At 43.4% G+C, this 19,800-nt stretch overlaps 1 protein-coding gene and 1 non-coding gene across 2 annotated transcripts in view; both read left to right on the top strand.

Annotated features, from left to right (window-relative positions):
* The window catches only part of MPPED2 (metallophosphoesterase domain containing 2), a 203,107-nt gene extending 185,175 nt beyond the window's left edge, over positions 1 to 17,932 (top strand). Inside the window, exons 4-6 of the mRNA XM_055549195.1 lie at positions 8,107 to 8,222; positions 12,472 to 12,585; positions 16,610 to 17,932. Coding sequence (XP_055405170.1) covers positions 8,107 to 8,222; positions 12,472 to 12,585; positions 16,610 to 16,728 — 349 coding nt within the window. The 3' untranslated portion in view covers positions 16,729 to 17,932. The remainder of the gene's footprint in view (positions 1 to 8,106; positions 8,223 to 12,471; positions 12,586 to 16,609) is intronic.
* TRNAG-UCC (transfer RNA glycine (anticodon UCC)) lies at positions 15,915 to 15,988 on the top strand. The gene has a single exon. It is a non-coding gene; the product is annotated as a tRNA-Gly (tRNA).
* Positions 17,933 to 19,800: the final 1,868 nt, after the last annotated feature.

Here is a 19,800-nt window from a genome sequence, read left to right as displayed (position 1 = left end):
CCAGAGCAACCCCCTTCCTTGAACTTCCCCAATTTAAAATCCTGTCAAAATCTAGCCACCTGTACTTGCCGGCTAAGCAGCCTTGACTAACCGTTTTGCCCTGTGCTCTCACATTCCACCGGATTGTCTATGCAAGACTGAGCCAGCCACCAAGCAAGGGAGTGCCTTTCTGAAAAACTTCCACTCAGACGTGAGCTGAGGAAGTGCCTTTTAATAAGTAATCAGCCAGAGGAAATCAGGCACTATCTAGCCATCTAGTAATGCTTGCCTGTGCACTGGGGACTCTTCCAGAGTCTGGTGCAGTGGGGTCTAGGGTTTGATGAGCCGTAGCTTGGGAAATTCTAGAGAGAAAAAAATAACGTGAACAATTATGTCTGTACACATGTGTATATATACATCTCACACACTGTCAGTATACAGCATATATAAATTAGAAGCTGCACATTAATATTCTCTGGCAGTTCTCTGCCAAAAGTTTTACATAAATTACATCGTCTCACTTTATCTACTTAGGCAGATATTCTGTTACTTTTTGAAAGTTGAGGAAACTAAGAGTCAGAGAAGCCAGCCAGTGAATAGACCTGGGACTTGAATGTGTATTGTACCTACTGCCTTCAAAACAAGAATGGCTAACTTTTACAAAACCCCCAGGTTCTTGTAGTTTTAAGTGGCACAGCCAACCCTCCAGCTCTTAATTAAATCCGGGTGTTCCCTGAGCTTGCACTTTTCCCCTTTACAGCTTTCGTGCAGAATCCCGCCTAGTGCTTCCAGCCCTAATCTCTGCAGGGGGGGCACCGAGGCAACTGTCTTCATTAAGAATCCCAAACCTTGGTGATGCACCCTGCCCTGGTCCCATAGCCCTTGGGGAATTGTTGGCACTGCCCAACACCAGGGCTGTAAACCTGAGTAGCCCATCTGAGCTGAACAAGTACCAACTGTTCGTTTCCAAATCCTGCTTTGCTGGGGTGCGCCCAGCCCCCACTGGAGTTGGTGGGGGAGTGAACAGCCATTCACCTGTCCAAACCTGGGATTTATGCTCCGGCAGCTCCCTTCCGCCCGCCCCACAGGATTGTGTATGGCAAACACACATGACCTTTGCAGCGATTTCATCTCAGCCTGCTTCCAGAGAACAAACCTGTTTTGTATTGACATTGTTCGGAACAAGTTCTGCCTCTGTGAACTCCCATAGCACCTGCCCCTGGACTCGCAGCCCAGAGAGGCCAAGTGCCTGTAATTCTGAGAACAAGGGGGAGGGTGCCTTGACAGCATCTCGAGCGTCCATCCATCTGGGTCTTTGGTCCACTGGCTTCAGGCAGCTGACGACCTCCCCTTCCTTCCAGGACTTTCTGATCCCTGTCTAGGAGGGGCGGTCGTGGGCTCGGATTGGCCCATTGGCAGTGGGGTGCTTTGTGGGGCATTTTCTTACAAGTCGGTTCCCAGGTGGCATTTGTTAGTCACAGCTAATTATTAAGTCCTTGGCCAAGGCAGTAGACGTTGTTCCTGTGGATTCTCCCCTCCTCCTCCTTCCCCCTCTTGCCTCCCCATTGCTACAGAACAAAACTCATTGTGGGCCACTGGAGATTGGCTGCGCACACATTTTCCAGTGAACCCCTGATGGGCTTACTGCTGGGGTTTCGTGTTTCAGGTTGAAACTCAACTGGATAAAACATTATTCATTGACGCTGACACGGTCAGTCTCCACTCTGTGCGGCTATTTCTCCCACACTGGACTTGGTCCCTTACAGGCAGTTTAGGTAATTCATTGAGTGCAATTTGCAGCATTTACTCAGAACATAGATAGGCTGCAGAGAGGGATAGAATTTGGTGGTTTTTAGATCACAGAAAGATCATCAAATGCTAGGTTTTGCCAGTTGTGCTCAGAGGTGTAAGTCAGAAAGGAGGAGGGGGCTGAGGGAGTGAGCAGGTTTGGAGCCCCTTCCCCCTCAGCAAGAACACCCCTGCATGTACCTGCTTTGGGTCTGGGGCCTCTGCATAACATTTCTGTAGCCTAAAAGCAATACTGGAGTGGGTAGCCATTCCCTTCTCCAGGGGAATCTTCCCAGGGATTGAACCCAGGTCTCCTGCATTGCAGGCAGATTCTTTTACCATCTGACCCACCAGGGAAGTCCAAAAGCAGTCCTGAACTCCTGTAATGGCATCCACCCACTCATTCTTTGCTCAGATGAAGAAACTGGCCCACTGAGGTTCTTTCTCCTATCTAAAGGTCTTGTGCCTTGGTGAATTGATTCCAGAATGCAAATGAGCACACAGGTCTCCCACTTCTATATGTCCCATTTATTGTACCATGCTGGGATAATTCTAGAGCCCATCACTGGGCTGCTTTTCCCATTTATTGGTCACTGTCTTATGGAAAAGGCCTGATCTGGAGGATCCAGAGGAACAGAAAGCATCCAGCATTGTTGAAGTCACACTGAATTTTCACTAAGAGCCACCTCCATCACAGTGCCATGGAGCCCTCTGCAGTTACGCAATGCACAGCCTCAGAGACTGTATTGATCAGCCTTGTTTATATATGTGAAAGCCAAATGAAAACTGGGCTGCAAGATTTTAGTTCTGCATTGTGCACAGAGAGAACACAGGCTTTGAAGCCAACAGATCTGGGTTAAAATCTTGGTTCTGCCTCTTGCCAACCCTGGGAACATGAATAAATGACTGCACATCACTGATCATCAGGCTTTTTATCTAAAAACAGAGCTGATAATACCTAAGGATTATCAAGGATTATTTTTTCGATATCAAGGATTGTTGATACCAATATCAAGGACTGTTATAAGAAATTATTAATAAATATAATAGTCTATGTAAAGCCAGACCCCTACAGAAAGCATATTTCTTTATGTTCATTCAGTTGTGTCCAACTTTCTGCAACCCCATGAACTGTAGCCCACCAGGCTTTTCTGTCCATGGGATTCTTCAGGCAAGAATACTGGAGTGGGTTGCCATGCCCTTCTTAAGGGGATCTTCCCCACCCAGGGATCGAACCTGGGTCTCCCACATTGCAGACAGATTCTTTACTGTCTAAGCCACCAGGGAAGCAAGCATATCAGGGACTTGATAAATGTTATTTTTCATACAACTTAACCTCTCTCTTGCTCTTGTGCACATACAGGTTTGAGTCAAAAGAAAAGCCAAACATTTTCAAAGTTTACCCTTAACTTGGAACCATCTGGATTTTGTCATAGGCTTAACATTAACCAAATAAAATTTAAGGTATCTCTAGACCATGGGCCTGTCTTAATCTGTTACAGAGCCCTTGTAAAACTGAGCATTTCGTGGGGGAATATGGCTGTGGGTTTCTAAGAGAAAATTCTATCAGGAAAAACTGGAAAGAGTGTCCCATTCCTTTGACTCTGGAAGCCGCTGGAATACCCTAGGGGTTCAGGGGCTGACTGCCCTTGGACAGACTCCGGCAGTGAAATCAGAGCCCCTCATTGTACCAACGACTTGGGTGTGCTTGGGACTCTTTCAAACCCTTCTTTATTCACCATTCAGACAGGACCCATCGGCCCAGAAGCTTGTTTTCAAAATCCAGGAAAACAGATGTTTTTGCTTATTTTCCTCTCTCTCATGCCAGAATGCTCACTAAGTCTTCACTGGGTTCTGAACTTGCCTTTTTTTTCTCTCTCTTTTTACTTTTAAAACAAATCTGGGAAGCAGATCATTATTGTATAATAAAGGGGAAAGATGGGCATCCCAAACTGGCAAAGCTCTTTTTAGACTCTAATGAAAATATTGAAGATCCTGAAGACAGGCTAGTCCTAAAAGTCAAGAGAGAGCAAGGTTGGCTCATTGAGGTCTGAAAGGGTCACAGACAGTGTGGTTGTGGAAGGCCTGTTGATTGAATGTACACTGGGTACCAGGTGAGTCTCAGGCCGCTCGTAATCTGTGGATTTTTTTCAAGTATATTTTGTTTATTTGTTCATTTATTTATTTGACTGTGCTGGGTCTTAGTTACAGCAGATGAACTCTTAGTTGCAGCAAATGGGATCTAGTTCTCTGACCAGGGATCGAGCCCCGCCCCCGCATTGGGAGCACAGTCTTAGCCACTGGACCACCAAGGAAGTCCCTATTTAGTCCCTAGATTTTATAACTAGACAGTTTGATACTCTATTAGTTTTCTGTTGCTGTTATAACAGATCATCACAAATTTAGTGGCATAAAACAACATATATTTATTTTTAATATATTTTAAATTGCAGTATAGTTGTACAATATCATGTTACAGGTGTACAATATAGTCACAATTTTTAAAGGTTATACTCCATTTATAGTTATTATAAAATATTGGCCATATTCCCCACATTGTCCAACACATCCTTGTAGCTTATTGTGCACCTAACCGTTTGCACCTCCTGCTCCCCTCTCTCGGTATTGCACCTCCTTCCTCCTCTCCCCTCTGGTAACCACTAACGTGTTCTCTATATCTGGTGAATCTGCTTCTTTTTTTGTTGTTACATTCCCTAGTTTGTTGTATTTGTTAGATTCCACATTTAAGTGGTATCATACAGTATTTGTCTTTCTGTGTCTGACATTTCACGTGGCATAAAACCCTCCAAGTCCATCCATGTTACTGCAAGTGGAAAACATTTACTCTCTTTCGTGGCTGAGTAGTAGTCATTGTATATGTATACCGCATCTTCTTTATCCATTTACCTAAGCCGACACATACTTATTACCTCTCAGTCTGTTGGTCAGAAATCTGACAGTGGTCACACTGGGCTGAATCCAGGTGTCACCAGGGTTGTACTCCTTTCTGGAGTCTCTGTGAGAGCCTTTGTTTTCTCTCCTTACCTTCTCCAGCTTCTTGACACTGCCCACATTCCTTAGTTTGTGTTCCTCTTCCTTCCTCTTCAAAGCCAGCCGCAGCAAGTTGATTGTTTCTTACACTGCATCATTTTAATCTCTTTTGCCTGCCTTCTTCACTTTTAAGGACCTTGTGCTTTCGCTGAACCACCTAGGTAATCCAGGATCATCTCCACTCCATAGTTCAAGGTTAGGTCCTAAACTCCATTGGCAGACTTTTAATCCCCCTTTGTCATGAAAAGTAATATATTTATAGGCTCCGGGGATTAGGACATGGATATCTTGGGGTGTGGATAATGATTGCCAACCACAGATACATAGGTCATTTATGGGCTTCTCGGCTAGCCCAGTCGGTAAAAAATCTACCTGCAACGCAGGAGACCTGGGTTTGATCTTGGGTCGGGAAGATCCCCTGGAGAAAGAAATGGCAATCCACTCCAGTATTCTTGCCTGGGAGATCCCATGGACAGAGGAGCCTGGAGGGCTACAGTCCACGAGATCTGGACTACAGTCCAACAAAAAGTTGGCCACGACTGAGCAATGAACACTAATGACTAAACCACCACCACCATACTAAATACAGTAACTGTATATATTAGAACTATTTTAGTTGCAAGAAACAGGATCTAACTCAAACTAATAAGAAGAAAAGGATTTTGGTGGCTTATATACTTGGAAGAAAAATGTGGTTTCCCATGCCAACAAGATCCTCAAGGCACTCTGCTTCTTGGCTTGGCATTCTTTGTGGTGATTTTTTTTTCAACCACAAACTATCTGCATGGTGTAAAATAGCTCCCGGGCAATACTAGGCTTCCATACTTCTCAAGTTAGGATCCCAGAAATGAAACCATGGCTTGTCTTTGGTTGTTGTTGTTTAGTCAGTAAGTCATGTCTGACTTTTTGTGACCCCTTGGACTGTAGCTCACCAGGCTCCTTTGTCCATGGGATTTCCAGGCAAGAATGAGTTACTGGAGAAGAAAATGGCAATCCACTTTTTACAGATGAGAAAAAAGAAACTGCCTGCCAACGTAGGAGACATTTCCTTCTTCAAGGGATCTCCCTGACCCAGGAATCGAAGCCACATATCCTGAATTGGCCGCTGGGTCCTTTACCACCGAGCCACCCAAGGAAGCCCTCTCTTTAGGCTGCTCCAACAAAATCCTGAGGATGACTTTCATAGGCAGAAACCATCCCTGTGCACTTCAGCATCTTATGGCTGGATTTCAGAACCATGCAGTTGATGTCCTATTCTGGTTCAGAGCTCATTTGACTACAAGCAATAAGACACTCAAACTTGAAAGAATACAGAGGCAGGCTTATTCATGGCAAGAAGTAAATTAATCCAGGTTGCGTATGAGAAGGAGAATTGCATGGTGATTACAAGTCTTGGTTTTGGAATCAGACTGCTTGGGTTTTTGTCTAGTTCATCGGCTGTGTTTACCTGCCCGCTCTGTACTTCAGTTTTCTCATCTGTAAAATGTGCTTAGTAAGAGCACCTATCTCATGAGCTTGTTGTGAGCTTTGAATGTGTTAATACAAATAAAGGACTTAGAGTGGTACCTTGACATGGAGTGAACACTCACTAAATAATAGCTTTAATAATGATGATTGTTATTGAATAGCTATTGTTATTACAAGTAAGTTTTCTGAGGATGGCTTAGGGACTTGGTTAGGAACCAAGTCAGATATTTCCTTGGTTTCTCTTTTTCTAGCTGAGGCCACACAGTCTGTTATCTCTGAAACTTACTCTCAGCCACCTCAGGTGTGGTTCTCCCCTTAAGGTGGATCTTCACCAGGCTGTCAGGTGCCATCTTTTCACCTCTGGCCTTGACCATGCACGTGTGTGTGTTAAGTCGCTTCAGTCGTGTCCAACTCTTTGTGAGTCTATGGACTGTAGCCCGCCAGGCTCCTCTGTCCATGGGATTCTCCAGACAAGAATACTGGAGTGGATTGCCATGCCCTCCTCCAGGGGATCTTCTGGACCCAGGGGTCGAACCCACAACTCTTATGTCTCCTGCATTGGCAGGCAGGTTCTTTACCACTAGCACTACCTGGGAAGCCCCTTGACTATGCATGCCCACCCCCAAAAGAATGATGGCTAAGTGTTTCTGAGTGCAGAGTCTTGAGAGTCACTGATTAGTCTAACCCATGACTGGCTTTAAATAGTCATGCCCCCATTTTATTATCTGTAACAAACCAGGCGCCCTTGTACACAGGGTTACCTCTCTCAGTGGGCATGGACGGGGCAGCTTAAGCTGAAGGGAAAAGTTGGGCTTAGCCAGGAAACTGACCAACTTGTCCTTGACGTGTATACCCTAGTAAATTAGAATTTTCCTGCAGCACAAAAGAGAATTGGTTTCGAAAAATAATGGTTACATCTAGATGTTTGGGAACAGGACAGCACTGGGCACTGTTGGGTGCTGATGTGATTTAGTCTGTAGTACTTATAGAAGAAAAATGATCATTCTCCCGTTGTTATAAATGATAGAGACATTTTCAGCTCCAGTTAGAAACCCTCATTGGATGGACGAAGACACCATCATTTCGATGTAGAGCATCAATCTCAGAGACTCATTCCTAGAGCAGACATCCCTGAGAGGGTGGAATGCATGCATTTGGTGTCAGGAGAATGGATTCCAGAGTGACCAAGAATGTCCCCAGAAGTCTTCCTTTCGGTGATGGGGGAAAATTCCACATTGAGTTTTTGTTCCCTGTGTCCCTTCTCACCTTTCAGAGCCCCCCGCCTCCCAACTCTTTTCAGCATTCTCAGTCCAGGATGTTCAAAACATCTCAAAAGTGCACAGGTTTCTGCCTTCAGAGCGCTTGTCTATTTCTCCAAGAATTTCAGTAAGAATCTTTCTGGTGAAGCCCTTCCATAGTGATGGTGAGGAAGAAGGGAGAGTGATGAAATTTTTTAGCCCTGAGGCACTATAGCAAGAGTGGATAGGCTTCAGATCTGGGTTGGGCATCTTTCGGAAGCACTGAGATTTGGGGGAAGACAAAGCATTGTTAAGATTTTGATAGAGGTCTGCTGGGAAAGTCTCCACTGGAAAGGCTCTTGTGCCCCTTTCTAGTTGAACAATTCATAGGCTCCACACTTGATTTCAGATGCACTGGATTTGAAGCAGTCAACAAAAAAGCATCCTGCTGCCAGGGCCAACCATCAGAAAGAGAAAAGAGAGCAATGCAAACCATAGGGGAATGAATGTGTGAGAGAGAAATCGTGTAGAGCGGACATGTGGCTCTGCTGGCCTGATACCATGTACATTATCTCCCCCAAAGGACCCCGTGGTTTAATGGATGGGGCTTTAACCTGCCCAGAGGTCAATCTCTGCTGGACAAGTGGAACCTCATCCCCGAGGGCATTGACATACTCATGACACACGGACCTCCTCTAGGTAAGTGAAGCAAAGGTGTCCTTTTGTTATCTGTGATGCCTTTTTTTCCCAAGCATAATGACTAATGCTTCAGGGACATTATCATTTTCCTCAAAAAAAAAAAAAAAAGTGATTGAAAAAAGAAAAGTCAATGTCTTTAAAGAAACCCAGTATGATAATTAAACTCAGCAGTTCTGCTGGGCTTACAGGTGTTCTTGAAATTAAATTTTTTGATTTAGTCAACTCAGGAAAAAAATCAAATGAGCATAGAGCACCACAGTCCTTTGAGCTTGATCATTTATTTTAAGAACTGTATTCACTTTGGAGTGAGGGGGTGGGGTGGGGAATGGAAGGAAGACACAGACCTCCCAATCACAGGGCTTTTGAATGGTAATGAAATGATGGAATCTTTCATTCAAAGGAACTCATTTTCCTTTTCCTTGAAATAGTGGAACCTAGGAGATCTTTAAAAGTTTAACACTGAGCTAATTATACAGGAAAAGAATCTTTTTTCTCTCTCTTTTTTTAAGCCAAAGTGTTAAGTAAGGACTTATGGTGGCTCAGACGGAAAAAAAAAATTGCCTGTAATGCGGGAGACCTGGGCTCAATTCCTGGATCTCCTGGAGGAGGGCATGGCAGCCCACTCCAGTATTCTTGCCTGGAGAATCCCCATGGACAGAGGAGCCTGGTGAGCTACAGTCCATGGGGTCGCAACGAGTTGGACACGACTGAGCGACTAAGCACAGCACAGTATGTTGAACCTTACGTAAAGATGCTGGATCTTATAGATACAGTGAAGCTGCATCCAGGTTTAGATTGCCAGTATGTACCACAGCTACCTTCAGTTACCCAGACTGTGGGCCAGAAGATGATTATTTGACTTATATAATTATCTTCTAATGATTCGTGTGCTTGTTAGTGGTTTGGTTTAGCCACAGAATATTTTTCAACAGGTTTTGTTGTTGTTTAGTCACTAAGTTGTGTCTGACTCTCGACCCCATGGACTATAGCCAACCAGGCTCCTCTGCCCCGGGATTCCTCGGGCAAGAATATTGGAGTGGGTTGCCATTTCCTTCTCCAGGGGATCTTCCCGGCCCAGGAATTGAACCCACATCTCCTGCTTGGCAGGCAGATTCTTTACTGCTGAGCCACCTGGGAAGCCCCTTTTCAAACAGGACCACCACCCTGATCCTCTCATCTACTGAGTGTCTATTATGCTGGCACAGCCTTGTCACCCGAAGATATTCTCAGACAATCCAGATGTTTCCTTTATAGTAGGAGAGTTTCCTTTTTAAAAAAAAAAATTGTATTAAAAACCAGATAACATGAAATCTATATCGTCTTAAATTGTGAAATGTTCAGTGCTAAGAAAGTTTTCTTGATCCTCTTGGTTTGGAGAGAGGGGGAAAACAATGCAAAAATGAATGATTTTTGTAACTTTTTCCCTGCGGTTTGAGGTTGCTGTCCATATCACTTCCCTCCTCTGTCAACCTGAAAAATAAAAAATACCTAACGCATATCCCCTAATGTGAATTTAATCTTCATGGATGTTACCCCCTCCCCACCCACACCGCTTAGTGCTGCCTTCCTGCCCTGACAAGGGAAGTGCTGTGTGTTTCACAAAGAAACAGCGGAAGGGAGGACCAGGGCATGAGCCACGGTGGCACATTTTCATAAAGAGGAGTGAAGGGAAAACAAGACAAGGAGCCGGTTCTGTTGCAGACGGGGAATTTATACAGATTTGCACAAGATCAGCACTTCCCTACTTTTCAAAGCTTCAGAATCTCCATCCCTGTGGTTTTTCCCTACCCCACCCCCACCTTCTCCGTACTTTACATGGTTATACTTATCAGTAACCTTTATCAAGTCATAAGTAATTAATTTCCCTGTTTTGCAATCATTGGAGACTAAGTCATTAAATTGTTGGCTAAGTATTCTGCTCAGCGTGATTTAAATAGAGAGACACTACAGAGACCAAATCCTAGCCAACTCGATCCTTTCCCTGAGTAACCTAGTTAGGTCTGGACTTGATCCTCTTAAGGCTGCTTACTGTCAGGGACTTCGACATCCTCAGCATAGAAATGTTTACATGCCTGAAGTATTATTTGGAAAATAACTTCGAACAGAACAATTGATTTGTTGTTAACAAAGTCATTAGCTTAGGTACAAAAGCAAGTGGCAGTCAGTCTGAATTCTGGCCTCTAAAGAATTCATACATTCCAGGAACTCTTTTTCTTTTTTTAATTAATTTTATTGGCGTATAGTTGCTTTACAATATCATGTTGGTTTCTTCTGTGCAACAAAGTGAATCAGCTACACATATACATCTATCTCTTTTGGGGGGAGATTTCCTTCCCATTTAGGTCACCACAGAGCATTGAGTAGCATTTCCTGTGCTATACAGTAGGTTCTCACTAGTTATCTATTTTATACATAGTATCAGTAGTGTATATATGTTAATCCTAATCTCTCAATTCATCCCACCCCCATCCGGGAACTCTTAATAAAGAGGCTACCATCCCTCTCTTTGTAGTAAAGTTGGAGTAACTTAGAGAGTGGCTGTGCATGTAGCAGAGTATGATCTACGTCAGAGAGTTCCAAAATGTTAGTGAAAGTCGCTCAGTCGTGTCTGACTCTTTGCGACCCCATGGACTATACAGTCCATGGAATTCTCCAGGCCAGAATACTGGAGTGAGTAGCCTTTCCCTCCTCCAGGGGGATCTTTCCGACCCAGGAATTGAACCGGGGTCTCCTGCATTGGAGGCGGATTCTTTACCAACTGAGCTATCAGAGAAGCTCTATTAATAAAAAGCCAGGCAACGTTTTCATTAGGTAAAGCTGAACATTAATCAGTATAGTTAACTGGGAATTCTTGTGAACATTCTGGACTAGGAGGTAGGAGGTGGATGTGGGGATTGGCCTTGAATCTTTTCCTGTTAAGAAAGGAACCGTGACACATGGGACTTCATTATTATGATACCAGCAAGACACTTTCTCAGGTGATTATATATGAAATGAGATGTTTTCCCTCTTCAAAAAAAAAAAATCCATGAGGGAATATGCCAATCACTGTGGATTAAAGTTTTTCCTCTAATTAGCAAAGTTTTGAAATCTCTGATTGAATTTTTTATAGGGCCCCTTGCTTATATTCCACGCTTTTCCATATTCTCTGGCCATTCCCCAGTCAGCATGTCTTTATAGAGATGTTAAAACTTCATTTCTACTGTTTTGCCAAACAAAGTGGAGTGAGCTGGCCTCTCCCTTTCTGCCTGATCAGTTCTGAGTGGTAGAAATCACCTAATGGAGCAATGGTGTGTGTTCCCACTGATTAGGACTTAGCCTTTTGGCCTGTCTGCTTTCCTAACACCCCATCCCACTGAGGCGATTGGATTCCATTCTGGGCCATAATCATTCAGTAGCTGACTTTTGCTATAATTGACGTCAGTTTTTATGGATTTTCTGCATTAGGCATAGAACTAAGTGGCTTTTACGTGAAGGTAGTCCATCAGCCCCAGCTTACTGCATTGCCACCACGGGGTCACCATGGTTGCCCGGTTGCTAGAGAGGAGACCAGAGGAAGAGCTTGGCATTCCCAAGCTTGGGTCATCAGGAACCACCAAGGGTTAAGAGTTGATGTGTTGAAAGTGAACAAGGACTTCCCTAGCGGTCCAGTGGTTAGGACTCTGTACTTCCACTGCAAGGGGGCATAGATTCAATCCCTGGTTGGGGAACTCTTAAGATTCCACATGCCACACTGTGCTGCCAAAGATAAAAAATGATAATAAAAATAAAGAGAACAAGATATCTTGTGGCCAGTTTATAGGAAGTCCCTCCTAGCCCTTCTTCTTTAAAGTCTACATCTTGGAAGTAGACTGCTCTAAGAGAGCTATAATTTTAAAAAGAAAGCAACTGAATTGAGAGAAAAAGAGAGAGTATGGGACTGCCGGGAATAAATGTCATTGGGCCCATGAGGAAGATTTGAAGCCCATGGCTGAATAAATCAAATCCCTCACAGGGAGGGGAAAAAAAAAAAATGTTAATTAACGGAAGAAAAAAAATGGAAACCAAAAAAAAAAATTTTTTTTCAAGATCCTAAAGAAGACAAAGTGACGAGTGAAAAGTTCCTTAAAAGCCATTGTAAGCTTTAATGGGGAGGCTAGGATTACAGATAATGTAATAAACCTTCTGTGAGTTATGGCTTCCTGAAAGTCTAAATGAAACCTTACCTGAAGACAGAAAATTAAGAGTATTGATTGCATTTTACCCTTAGGTTTTCGAGACTGGGTTCCAAAGGAGCTTCAGAGAGTGGGCTGCGTGGAGCTTTTAAACACAGTCCAGAGGCGAGTCCGGCCCAAACTCCATGTGTTTGGTGGAATCCATGAAGGTAAGACCAGAAGAAAGGGGTTCATAGCATTATGAGTCATTAGCCATGATCTCATTCCACAATGGAGACCTTAGTTACCGGGAATAACTGGAGTGGTGGTTGCCAAACTCTACCTGTGGAATGCTTTCAAGCTGAGAAGTATTTTGTGGAGAACTGCTCTCTTTTAAGCAGAATGTGTGTGCTCAGTCATTCAGTCATGTCCAACTCTTTGCGACTCCATTGACTGTAGCCCACCAGTCTCCTCTGTCTATCGGGGTTCTCCAGGCAATACTAGAGTGGGTTGCCATGCCCTCCTCCATAAACAGTAAGAAACCGAGTCTGGTCCACCTTTTGGGAAACCCATCACTAACCCCAGATGACTTCTGGAATCCCGGGGCTCTGATGAAGAGTGTTTGATAACCACTATTGCAGAGCAGCATGGATGGAATAAAGGACAGATTTTCTCTTTAAGAGCATTAGAAGAAATGGCCTGGATTTTAGACTAAATAATGTCCTTGGCCTCTTCCTACCTATAAATATTATAATTCATATGGAATATACACAAGACAAGACTTTCTCCAAAAAATATTAATAACTTTGTACATGCAATGAAAGATACAGAAGTGGCAGAAGCTACACATTTGTAGGTAGACTTGTCCTTACTAAGCTCAGAAAACCATTTCAGACTTCTCAGAAATCATCCGTGCTTTTAGTTGGGGCTGAGGTTAAACAGCATAATTAAATCTCCCCTAGATGGGAACTGGTCAAGTTGCTGTTTTCTGCCTTTCAGGGTAAGCTGTGAAGGCAAGTTTATAGAATCTGAAAGCCTCGCTGGAGGCCCTAGATTTTGTCTCTCCTCACTTTTTCAAACCAGGGGTCCCTGGGCCTTGGGACAGACAGGCCTTAGGTTTGTGGTTGTACCATCGTCTCCTGGTTACATATGTTTGTGTGCAATGAGTGTGTGTATGTGAGCAGCCTCCATATTCACTCACTTACGGCTGTTGCTCTGAGTTATTTATGAACCTGCAGGTGAGGAATTTAGGCCTAGCACTGTGAAAAACCAAAGTTTGCTTTGCAAAGTTCTCAATCCAGTGGCTTCCTGGCTAGGTGGGTAATAAACAGCATATTGAAAATCATCCTACTGGGGCCAGAGAAAATCCAGCTTGCTCCGAGTGCAGGCACGAGCTGTGTAGATGGAGAGCAAGGGGCCAGCTCCCTGAGAGTGGATATCATCCTGCCCTGACTTTGAGCCACACTCTTTGGAAAGGAGGGCACTTCTCTAAGGCCTGATACAGGCTGGGAGTAGAAGAAGGATGGAAGATCATGTCTAAATAGCATTTCTAGGGAGCAGTTATGAATTTCTGCATCCTCCCCTATAAGTTTGCATTTTATCCTTTTTAAAAAAAATCATTAATTAGCTTTAAAGTAGCCAGACAATTGGGGAATTCCACTGAAGTCCCCAAATAATAAACTTGCTTAAAAGGAAGGAGATCATATTCAAATAAACTTGTCTCGCTTTTATTCGTTTAAGACAGCTGAAGAGGGCAGAGAGAGGGCAAATACCAGCCTCTTGATGGAGAGAGATAACAAGACTTTATGACCCCAGAACTAAACAGTGCACATTTTAAATGCTTCTTTTCTTTTCTTAAGAGATTTTTTCCATTGACCCTCATTAAGCTCTCCACAGGCTTATTTAGAGAAATTTTAGCAAATGGAAGGGGAAAAAAAAGCCTTATCAGTTATTTGTATAAGTCCTGATAAATTTCTTTTTTCACATATGTAGTCTTGTGTGCCATAAGAACCTGATTACCGACATAGAATTACAAACTTAATTACAGAGGCTGTAAGACAAAATATAAGGTATCCAGGGACATGTGCGAATCTGCAAACGTGCTAAAAATTTCAACATGTTGAAATTTATAAGAGATATGAATACACATACCAAAGGCCCAGAGAAACTTGCTTAGCTTTCTTCTCATAGGTCACAAGAGATTTATACTGCCGATGGGAAGTGTTTTCGCTTGAGCCAGGGTCCAGTGGTATAAGAAATGTAGGAAGCAGTGTCCTGTGGTGGCATCTCTCCAGACCACTTGGACATTTGATTGTTTCTCATTTAGTTCCTAAGTTGTGTCCGACTCTTTGTGACCCCAAGAATGGTAAACCACCAGCCTCCTTTGTCCATAGGATTTTCCAGGCAAGATTACTAGAGTGGGTTGCCATTTCCTTCTCCAGGGGATATTCCTGACTCAGAAGTTGAACCCAAGTCTCCTGCATTGCAGGCAGATTCTTCACTGCTGAGCTACCCAGGAAGACCCCAGATATTTGATTATTACTGATTCTTTTGAATAAAATGGAACTCAACATCAAAGTCACACAATTCAAGTAAGAAAATGTTGACTAAAAAGATGCACAACATGAGAGTTTTGAGTTAAGTTTTATTTGGAGCAAAATGAGAACGGCAGCCTGGGAGACAGCACCTCAGATAACTGAGAAACTGTTCCAAAGAGGTAGTAGAGGAATGTCAATATATAAGATTTTGGTGAAGGGGGCATTCAGTGCAATCAAGCATTTGCTTTATAAAAGCTTTTTTGCTAGTCACGAGGAGCTGATGTCACCATGAAGGGATTTACTGCTTTTCTAGATATGAAGAGATGCAAGGGTTGGGGTCCATATAGTCAAAGCTATGGTTTTTCCAGTAATCATGTACAGATGTGAGAGATGGACCATAAAGAAGGCTGAGCACTGAAGAATTGATGCTTTGAAATTGTGCTGTTGGAGAAGACTCTTTTGAGAGTCCCTTGGACTGCAAGGAGATCCAACCAGTCCATCCTAAAGGAAATCAGTCCTGAATATTCATTGGAAGGACTGATGCTAAAGCTCCAATACTTTGGCCACCTGATGCGAAGAGCTGACTCATTAGAAAAGACCCTGATTCTGGGAAAGATTAAAGGTGGGAGGAGAAGGGGAAGACAGTGGATGAGATGGTTGGATGACATCACCGACTTGATGGACATGAGTTTGAGCAAACTCCCAGAAATGGTGAAGGGCAGGGAAGCCTGGAGTGCTGCAGTCCATGGTTCACAAAGAGTCGGACACGACTGAGCAACCGAACAACAGAGGATTGGGGTCATGAAATCAGTTCCTGAAAATATCTTAACTATCTAAAGACCTGTTCCACCAGTTTCCCTGGAGCACAGAGTGCCTCACTCTCCATCCTGACCTGCCTTCAGGGCATGTTGAAAGTCAACAGCTACAGCAACACAGGATTCCATCTCCACAGAGGCAGATGGCAAATGCCCTTGGCAAACACCAATTTGTAGGTGACAGTAAGATCACTTAGTGTTGGAATTTCCCTGATGGTCTAGTGGCTAGGATTCTGGCACTTCCAATGCAGGGGCCCCAGGTTTGATTCCTGGTCAGGGAACTAGATCCCACATGCCACAACCAAAGATCCTGCATGCTGCAACTAAGACCCAGCGGAGCCAAATAAATTAATTCATTTTGAAAAGATAACTTATTGTTAACTTTCATTGGGGCAGTTTAGAGCTTATTTTATAAATAAGGAAGCTAGGCATTCATGTCTCTCAACTCCCAGTGCAATACCCTGCGTGAGTCTCACCTGTCTTGAAGCCCATTTGGGTTTGAGTGAAGGATGTGTTTGCCCCCTTGAGGAGTTTACGTTACTCATCTTCTTCCCTGGAACTCAATACAGGGCTTTGAAATGAAAATCACATTTGAAAAAAGAGGGGGAAAAAATGTTTTTTCTTTATTCTCACTAGTAAAGAAATCACAGCCTCTCCTCTACAAATCGAGTGTTGAAATAAATTAAAAGGAATCACTTTTCTTTGAAGTAGAGGATTCCCCCTTTAAAGAAAATAAAATCGGGAGGCAGCTTCTGAAAGCTGTAACATCCAGAGGGGGCTCCACTGAATTTCATCGCACTGCCCACTGGCAAAGACTTTTTTGTTTTCCTTGTCTGATAGTCCTGCACACAGTCACTGTCATTTGTATATTTCACAGTAAGTGTGACACCCTCTCTCCACAGGTTACGGCATTATGACCGACGGTTACACAACGTACATCAATGCCTCAACGTGTACAGTCAGCTTTCAACCGACCAACCCTCCAATTATATTTGACCTTCCAAACCCACAGGGTTCCTGAAGCTCCAGACACCCAATTGGAATGTGAGGGAAGGTCTAAAAAAACTGCCATTTTTCTAATTATAAACTTACATTCTCTTCCTTGTTTATTTCCAGATCCTGTGAGTTCTTTTTGTAAATTGCTGGAACACAAATGATGCTAGAGGTTATGCTTCTTCTTCTTCCTTTTTTTTTAAAATGGGGCATCCATTTGGAATCAAAAGAGCGTTGTGAATTTGTAAAATGACTTCTGTTTTCTCAAAGGCCACGCCATTGTAAATTGTTAGTGTTCGCCAAAGGACAGCCAAGCTTTCTTTTGAAAAGGTGATAAAAGTCTTATTTTAATATGCTTTAAGCTGGAAAAAAAAAAAAAAAGAAATAAAGCAGGTAGGCAGTGTTTTAAAAACCACCCAGATTTGCACAACAGTTTAAGAGTATTGTTTGAAGTATTTTATTTTTATGATGTTTGTTGTTGTTGTTTTTCTTGGGAATGCTTCTTTTTTGCAGACGTGGCCCAGATTTAGAGAAATCTTTGCAACAAAAGTAGGCGTGGAAAAGACTTCCCTTCACACTCTCACTATAAAGCAAGCTGTGTCAAGGGAAAAAAACAGCTCTCGTTTAGAGGATGGCTTAGCTAGTGAGATCCATATTGTGGTTATACAAGGTCTCATCGTTTGTTTGTTTCTTTTAAATTATTTTAGCTTTAAAAACATGGAAATGGAATCTGTCAAGAGCAGGTATTTCATGCAGTTTAAAAAAAAATGAGCGTGCAGACTCCTTTTCAATATGGGTTTATATATATAAATATTTTTTGTGTATTATGACTAAGTTAGGGGTTTAATATTGCCAAGGACAGTACAACTGTAAAGGGATGCTTGATCGTGGAGCATCAGAAGTCCGAAGGAGCTGACGCATGTTCTCAGAACTCAAGGTCTTAAAGAGCTTGAGTTAAATCTAGGTACACTCGCAGGCGTGTATAGATTTAAATGGATGCAATGGAAGCTAACTAAAATAAGGCTTAGTTGTCCTTTATATTTAAATGCCCTGAATTGTCTCCTTACGTCCTCCTCCCTCCCCACCCCCCATTTTGCACTGTGTGTTGATGCAATCTTCGCTAGCACAAAATATTGTCGCTAATAGTCCTTTCTGTTTTCCCATTGTAAATGCTGTTGAGCTTTATTCTATTTTATGTTATCTTGTTAATGACATTTAGGAAAGCAGTTGTTTCTTTAAATTTATTGTGATATTCTATATCTAGCGGCCTTTATATGCAAATAAAATTGCAAGATTTTTAAATCTGGGCTGTTTGGAGGGTTGTGCTGGTGGGAGGGTGGTAGTTTAGTCCTGGGGAAAGAGGGATTTATTCATATGCAACACTGGTACTCCCTTTCAGAGGAATTAGAATAAGTGACTTTTTTTTTTTCTAATTTTCAATAAATTTTTATTACCTTCCATTCACGGGCTGGCAGGTAGATCGATAAGGCACTCAGTGTACTCTTTCCTTCCATCATGCTGTCATCTATCTTGCTGTAGATTTCAGAGGGTGAGGATTTCATCTTTAGCTATTGTAATGTCTGTAGGAACAGAGGGACTGTGCAGAAGAGGGACTGTTGTGGACATGTGTGTGGGAATGAGAAGACAAACCAGTGGGTAACGGAGTAACCCGTGCATGATCCCTTTTGTCCCCAGGAGCAGTCACCATCCCCCCCCCCCCTCACTTTTTTTTAAAAATAAGTAATGTCCACCACTAGCATCCCTGGAGGAGGAAAAGGCAACCCACTCCAGTATTCTTGCCTGGGAAACCCCATGGACAGAGGAGCCTCGCAGGCTATAGTCCATGGGGTTGCAAAGAGTCAGACATGACTTAGAGACTGGGCACGCGCACCACTAGAATGTTGCAGCAGCCAGGAGGCAGCAGGGGGCCGGGTGGGGAAAACCATATTACGTCTTTTTTATTTTCTCTGGAAGAGCCATTAAAGAAAAGCAGTGTGATCTTGAATCTGCAATGTATTCCATACGTCTGCATTCCAGTGCCTGTTGGATTGTAGCATTCTAACACATCCTCCTCCCTTCCTACCCACAAAAAGAATTCTTGGATTTCAGTACCAACAAATTACAGAGAATGTCCTAGGCCAGAATTCTGGCTCAGAGTCATACTGTTAATACTCATGAAGTATCTTGGGTGGCCAGCCACCCAGAGCCAGAAGTGGTCCATGACCTTAGTAGCTGAGATGTGCTGTGGAGGTTAACCATACTTCCTTGACCTACTGCATCAGCAGAAGAGGGTGGTGATTTCAGGCTCATTCCCCGGGTGCTGAACTGAGCATTGACCAAATGGGAATTTCAGCTGGTTACAGTATAGGGAGTTAGGCCCAGACTTCTGGAAAAGCAGGCTCTCCAGAGACAGGTGGATGATCGCGATGACAAGTGTGCGTGCCCAGCCCTTGAGAGCACGTCTGGACACTAATTAAGCTAAGCACTTACTAAAATTGCTTTCCATTGTGTGGGGGCAGGAAGCGGCCCAGTCTGTTAATCTATGGGGTGGACTGGCTCAGACAGAGCTTCCTTCAGCTGGTCCAGGTTCACCATTCCGTATGTGTGAACTGCCTCCGGGGGGCCCAGGATGACTGTCCCAAGGCCAGACGTTTTCTCCGCTGGGCCTTATAACAAGGAAACATCAGAAATAGATTAGACATCATGCGCTTTCTATCCTTCTGTCACCAGGCTCTCTGCTGAGTCGGTTTCCTATTTTGTTTCTGTTGTTGTTATTCAGTTGCCAACTCGTCTGACTCTTTGCAACCCCATGGACTGTAGCACTCCAGGCGTCCCTGTCCTTCACTATATCCTGGAGTTTGCTCAAATTCATTTCCATTGAGTCGGTGAGGGTAGCCAACCATCTCATCTTCTGCCGCCCCCCTCTTCTTTTGCCTTCAATCTTCCCCAGCATCAGGGTCTCAGAATCCTGGGAGAGGTTACATAAGCCCCACTTCTTAGATAGGAAACTGAGACTCCAAAAGTTAAATCCCTTTCCCTAGGAAAATGGAAGCTTCAAATTCATTCCCTAGGGAAATGGAAGGTCTATTTGACTCTCTAG

This window comes from Bubalus kerabau, chromosome 15, assembly GCF_029407905.1.
Source record: "Bubalus kerabau isolate K-KA32 ecotype Philippines breed swamp buffalo chromosome 15, PCC_UOA_SB_1v2, whole genome shotgun sequence".
Classification (NCBI taxonomy): Eukaryota; Metazoa; Chordata; class Mammalia; order Artiodactyla; family Bovidae; genus Bubalus; species Bubalus kerabau.
Note: the sequence above shows the minus strand (reverse complement) of the source record. Positions and strands in the feature narration are given on the sequence as shown.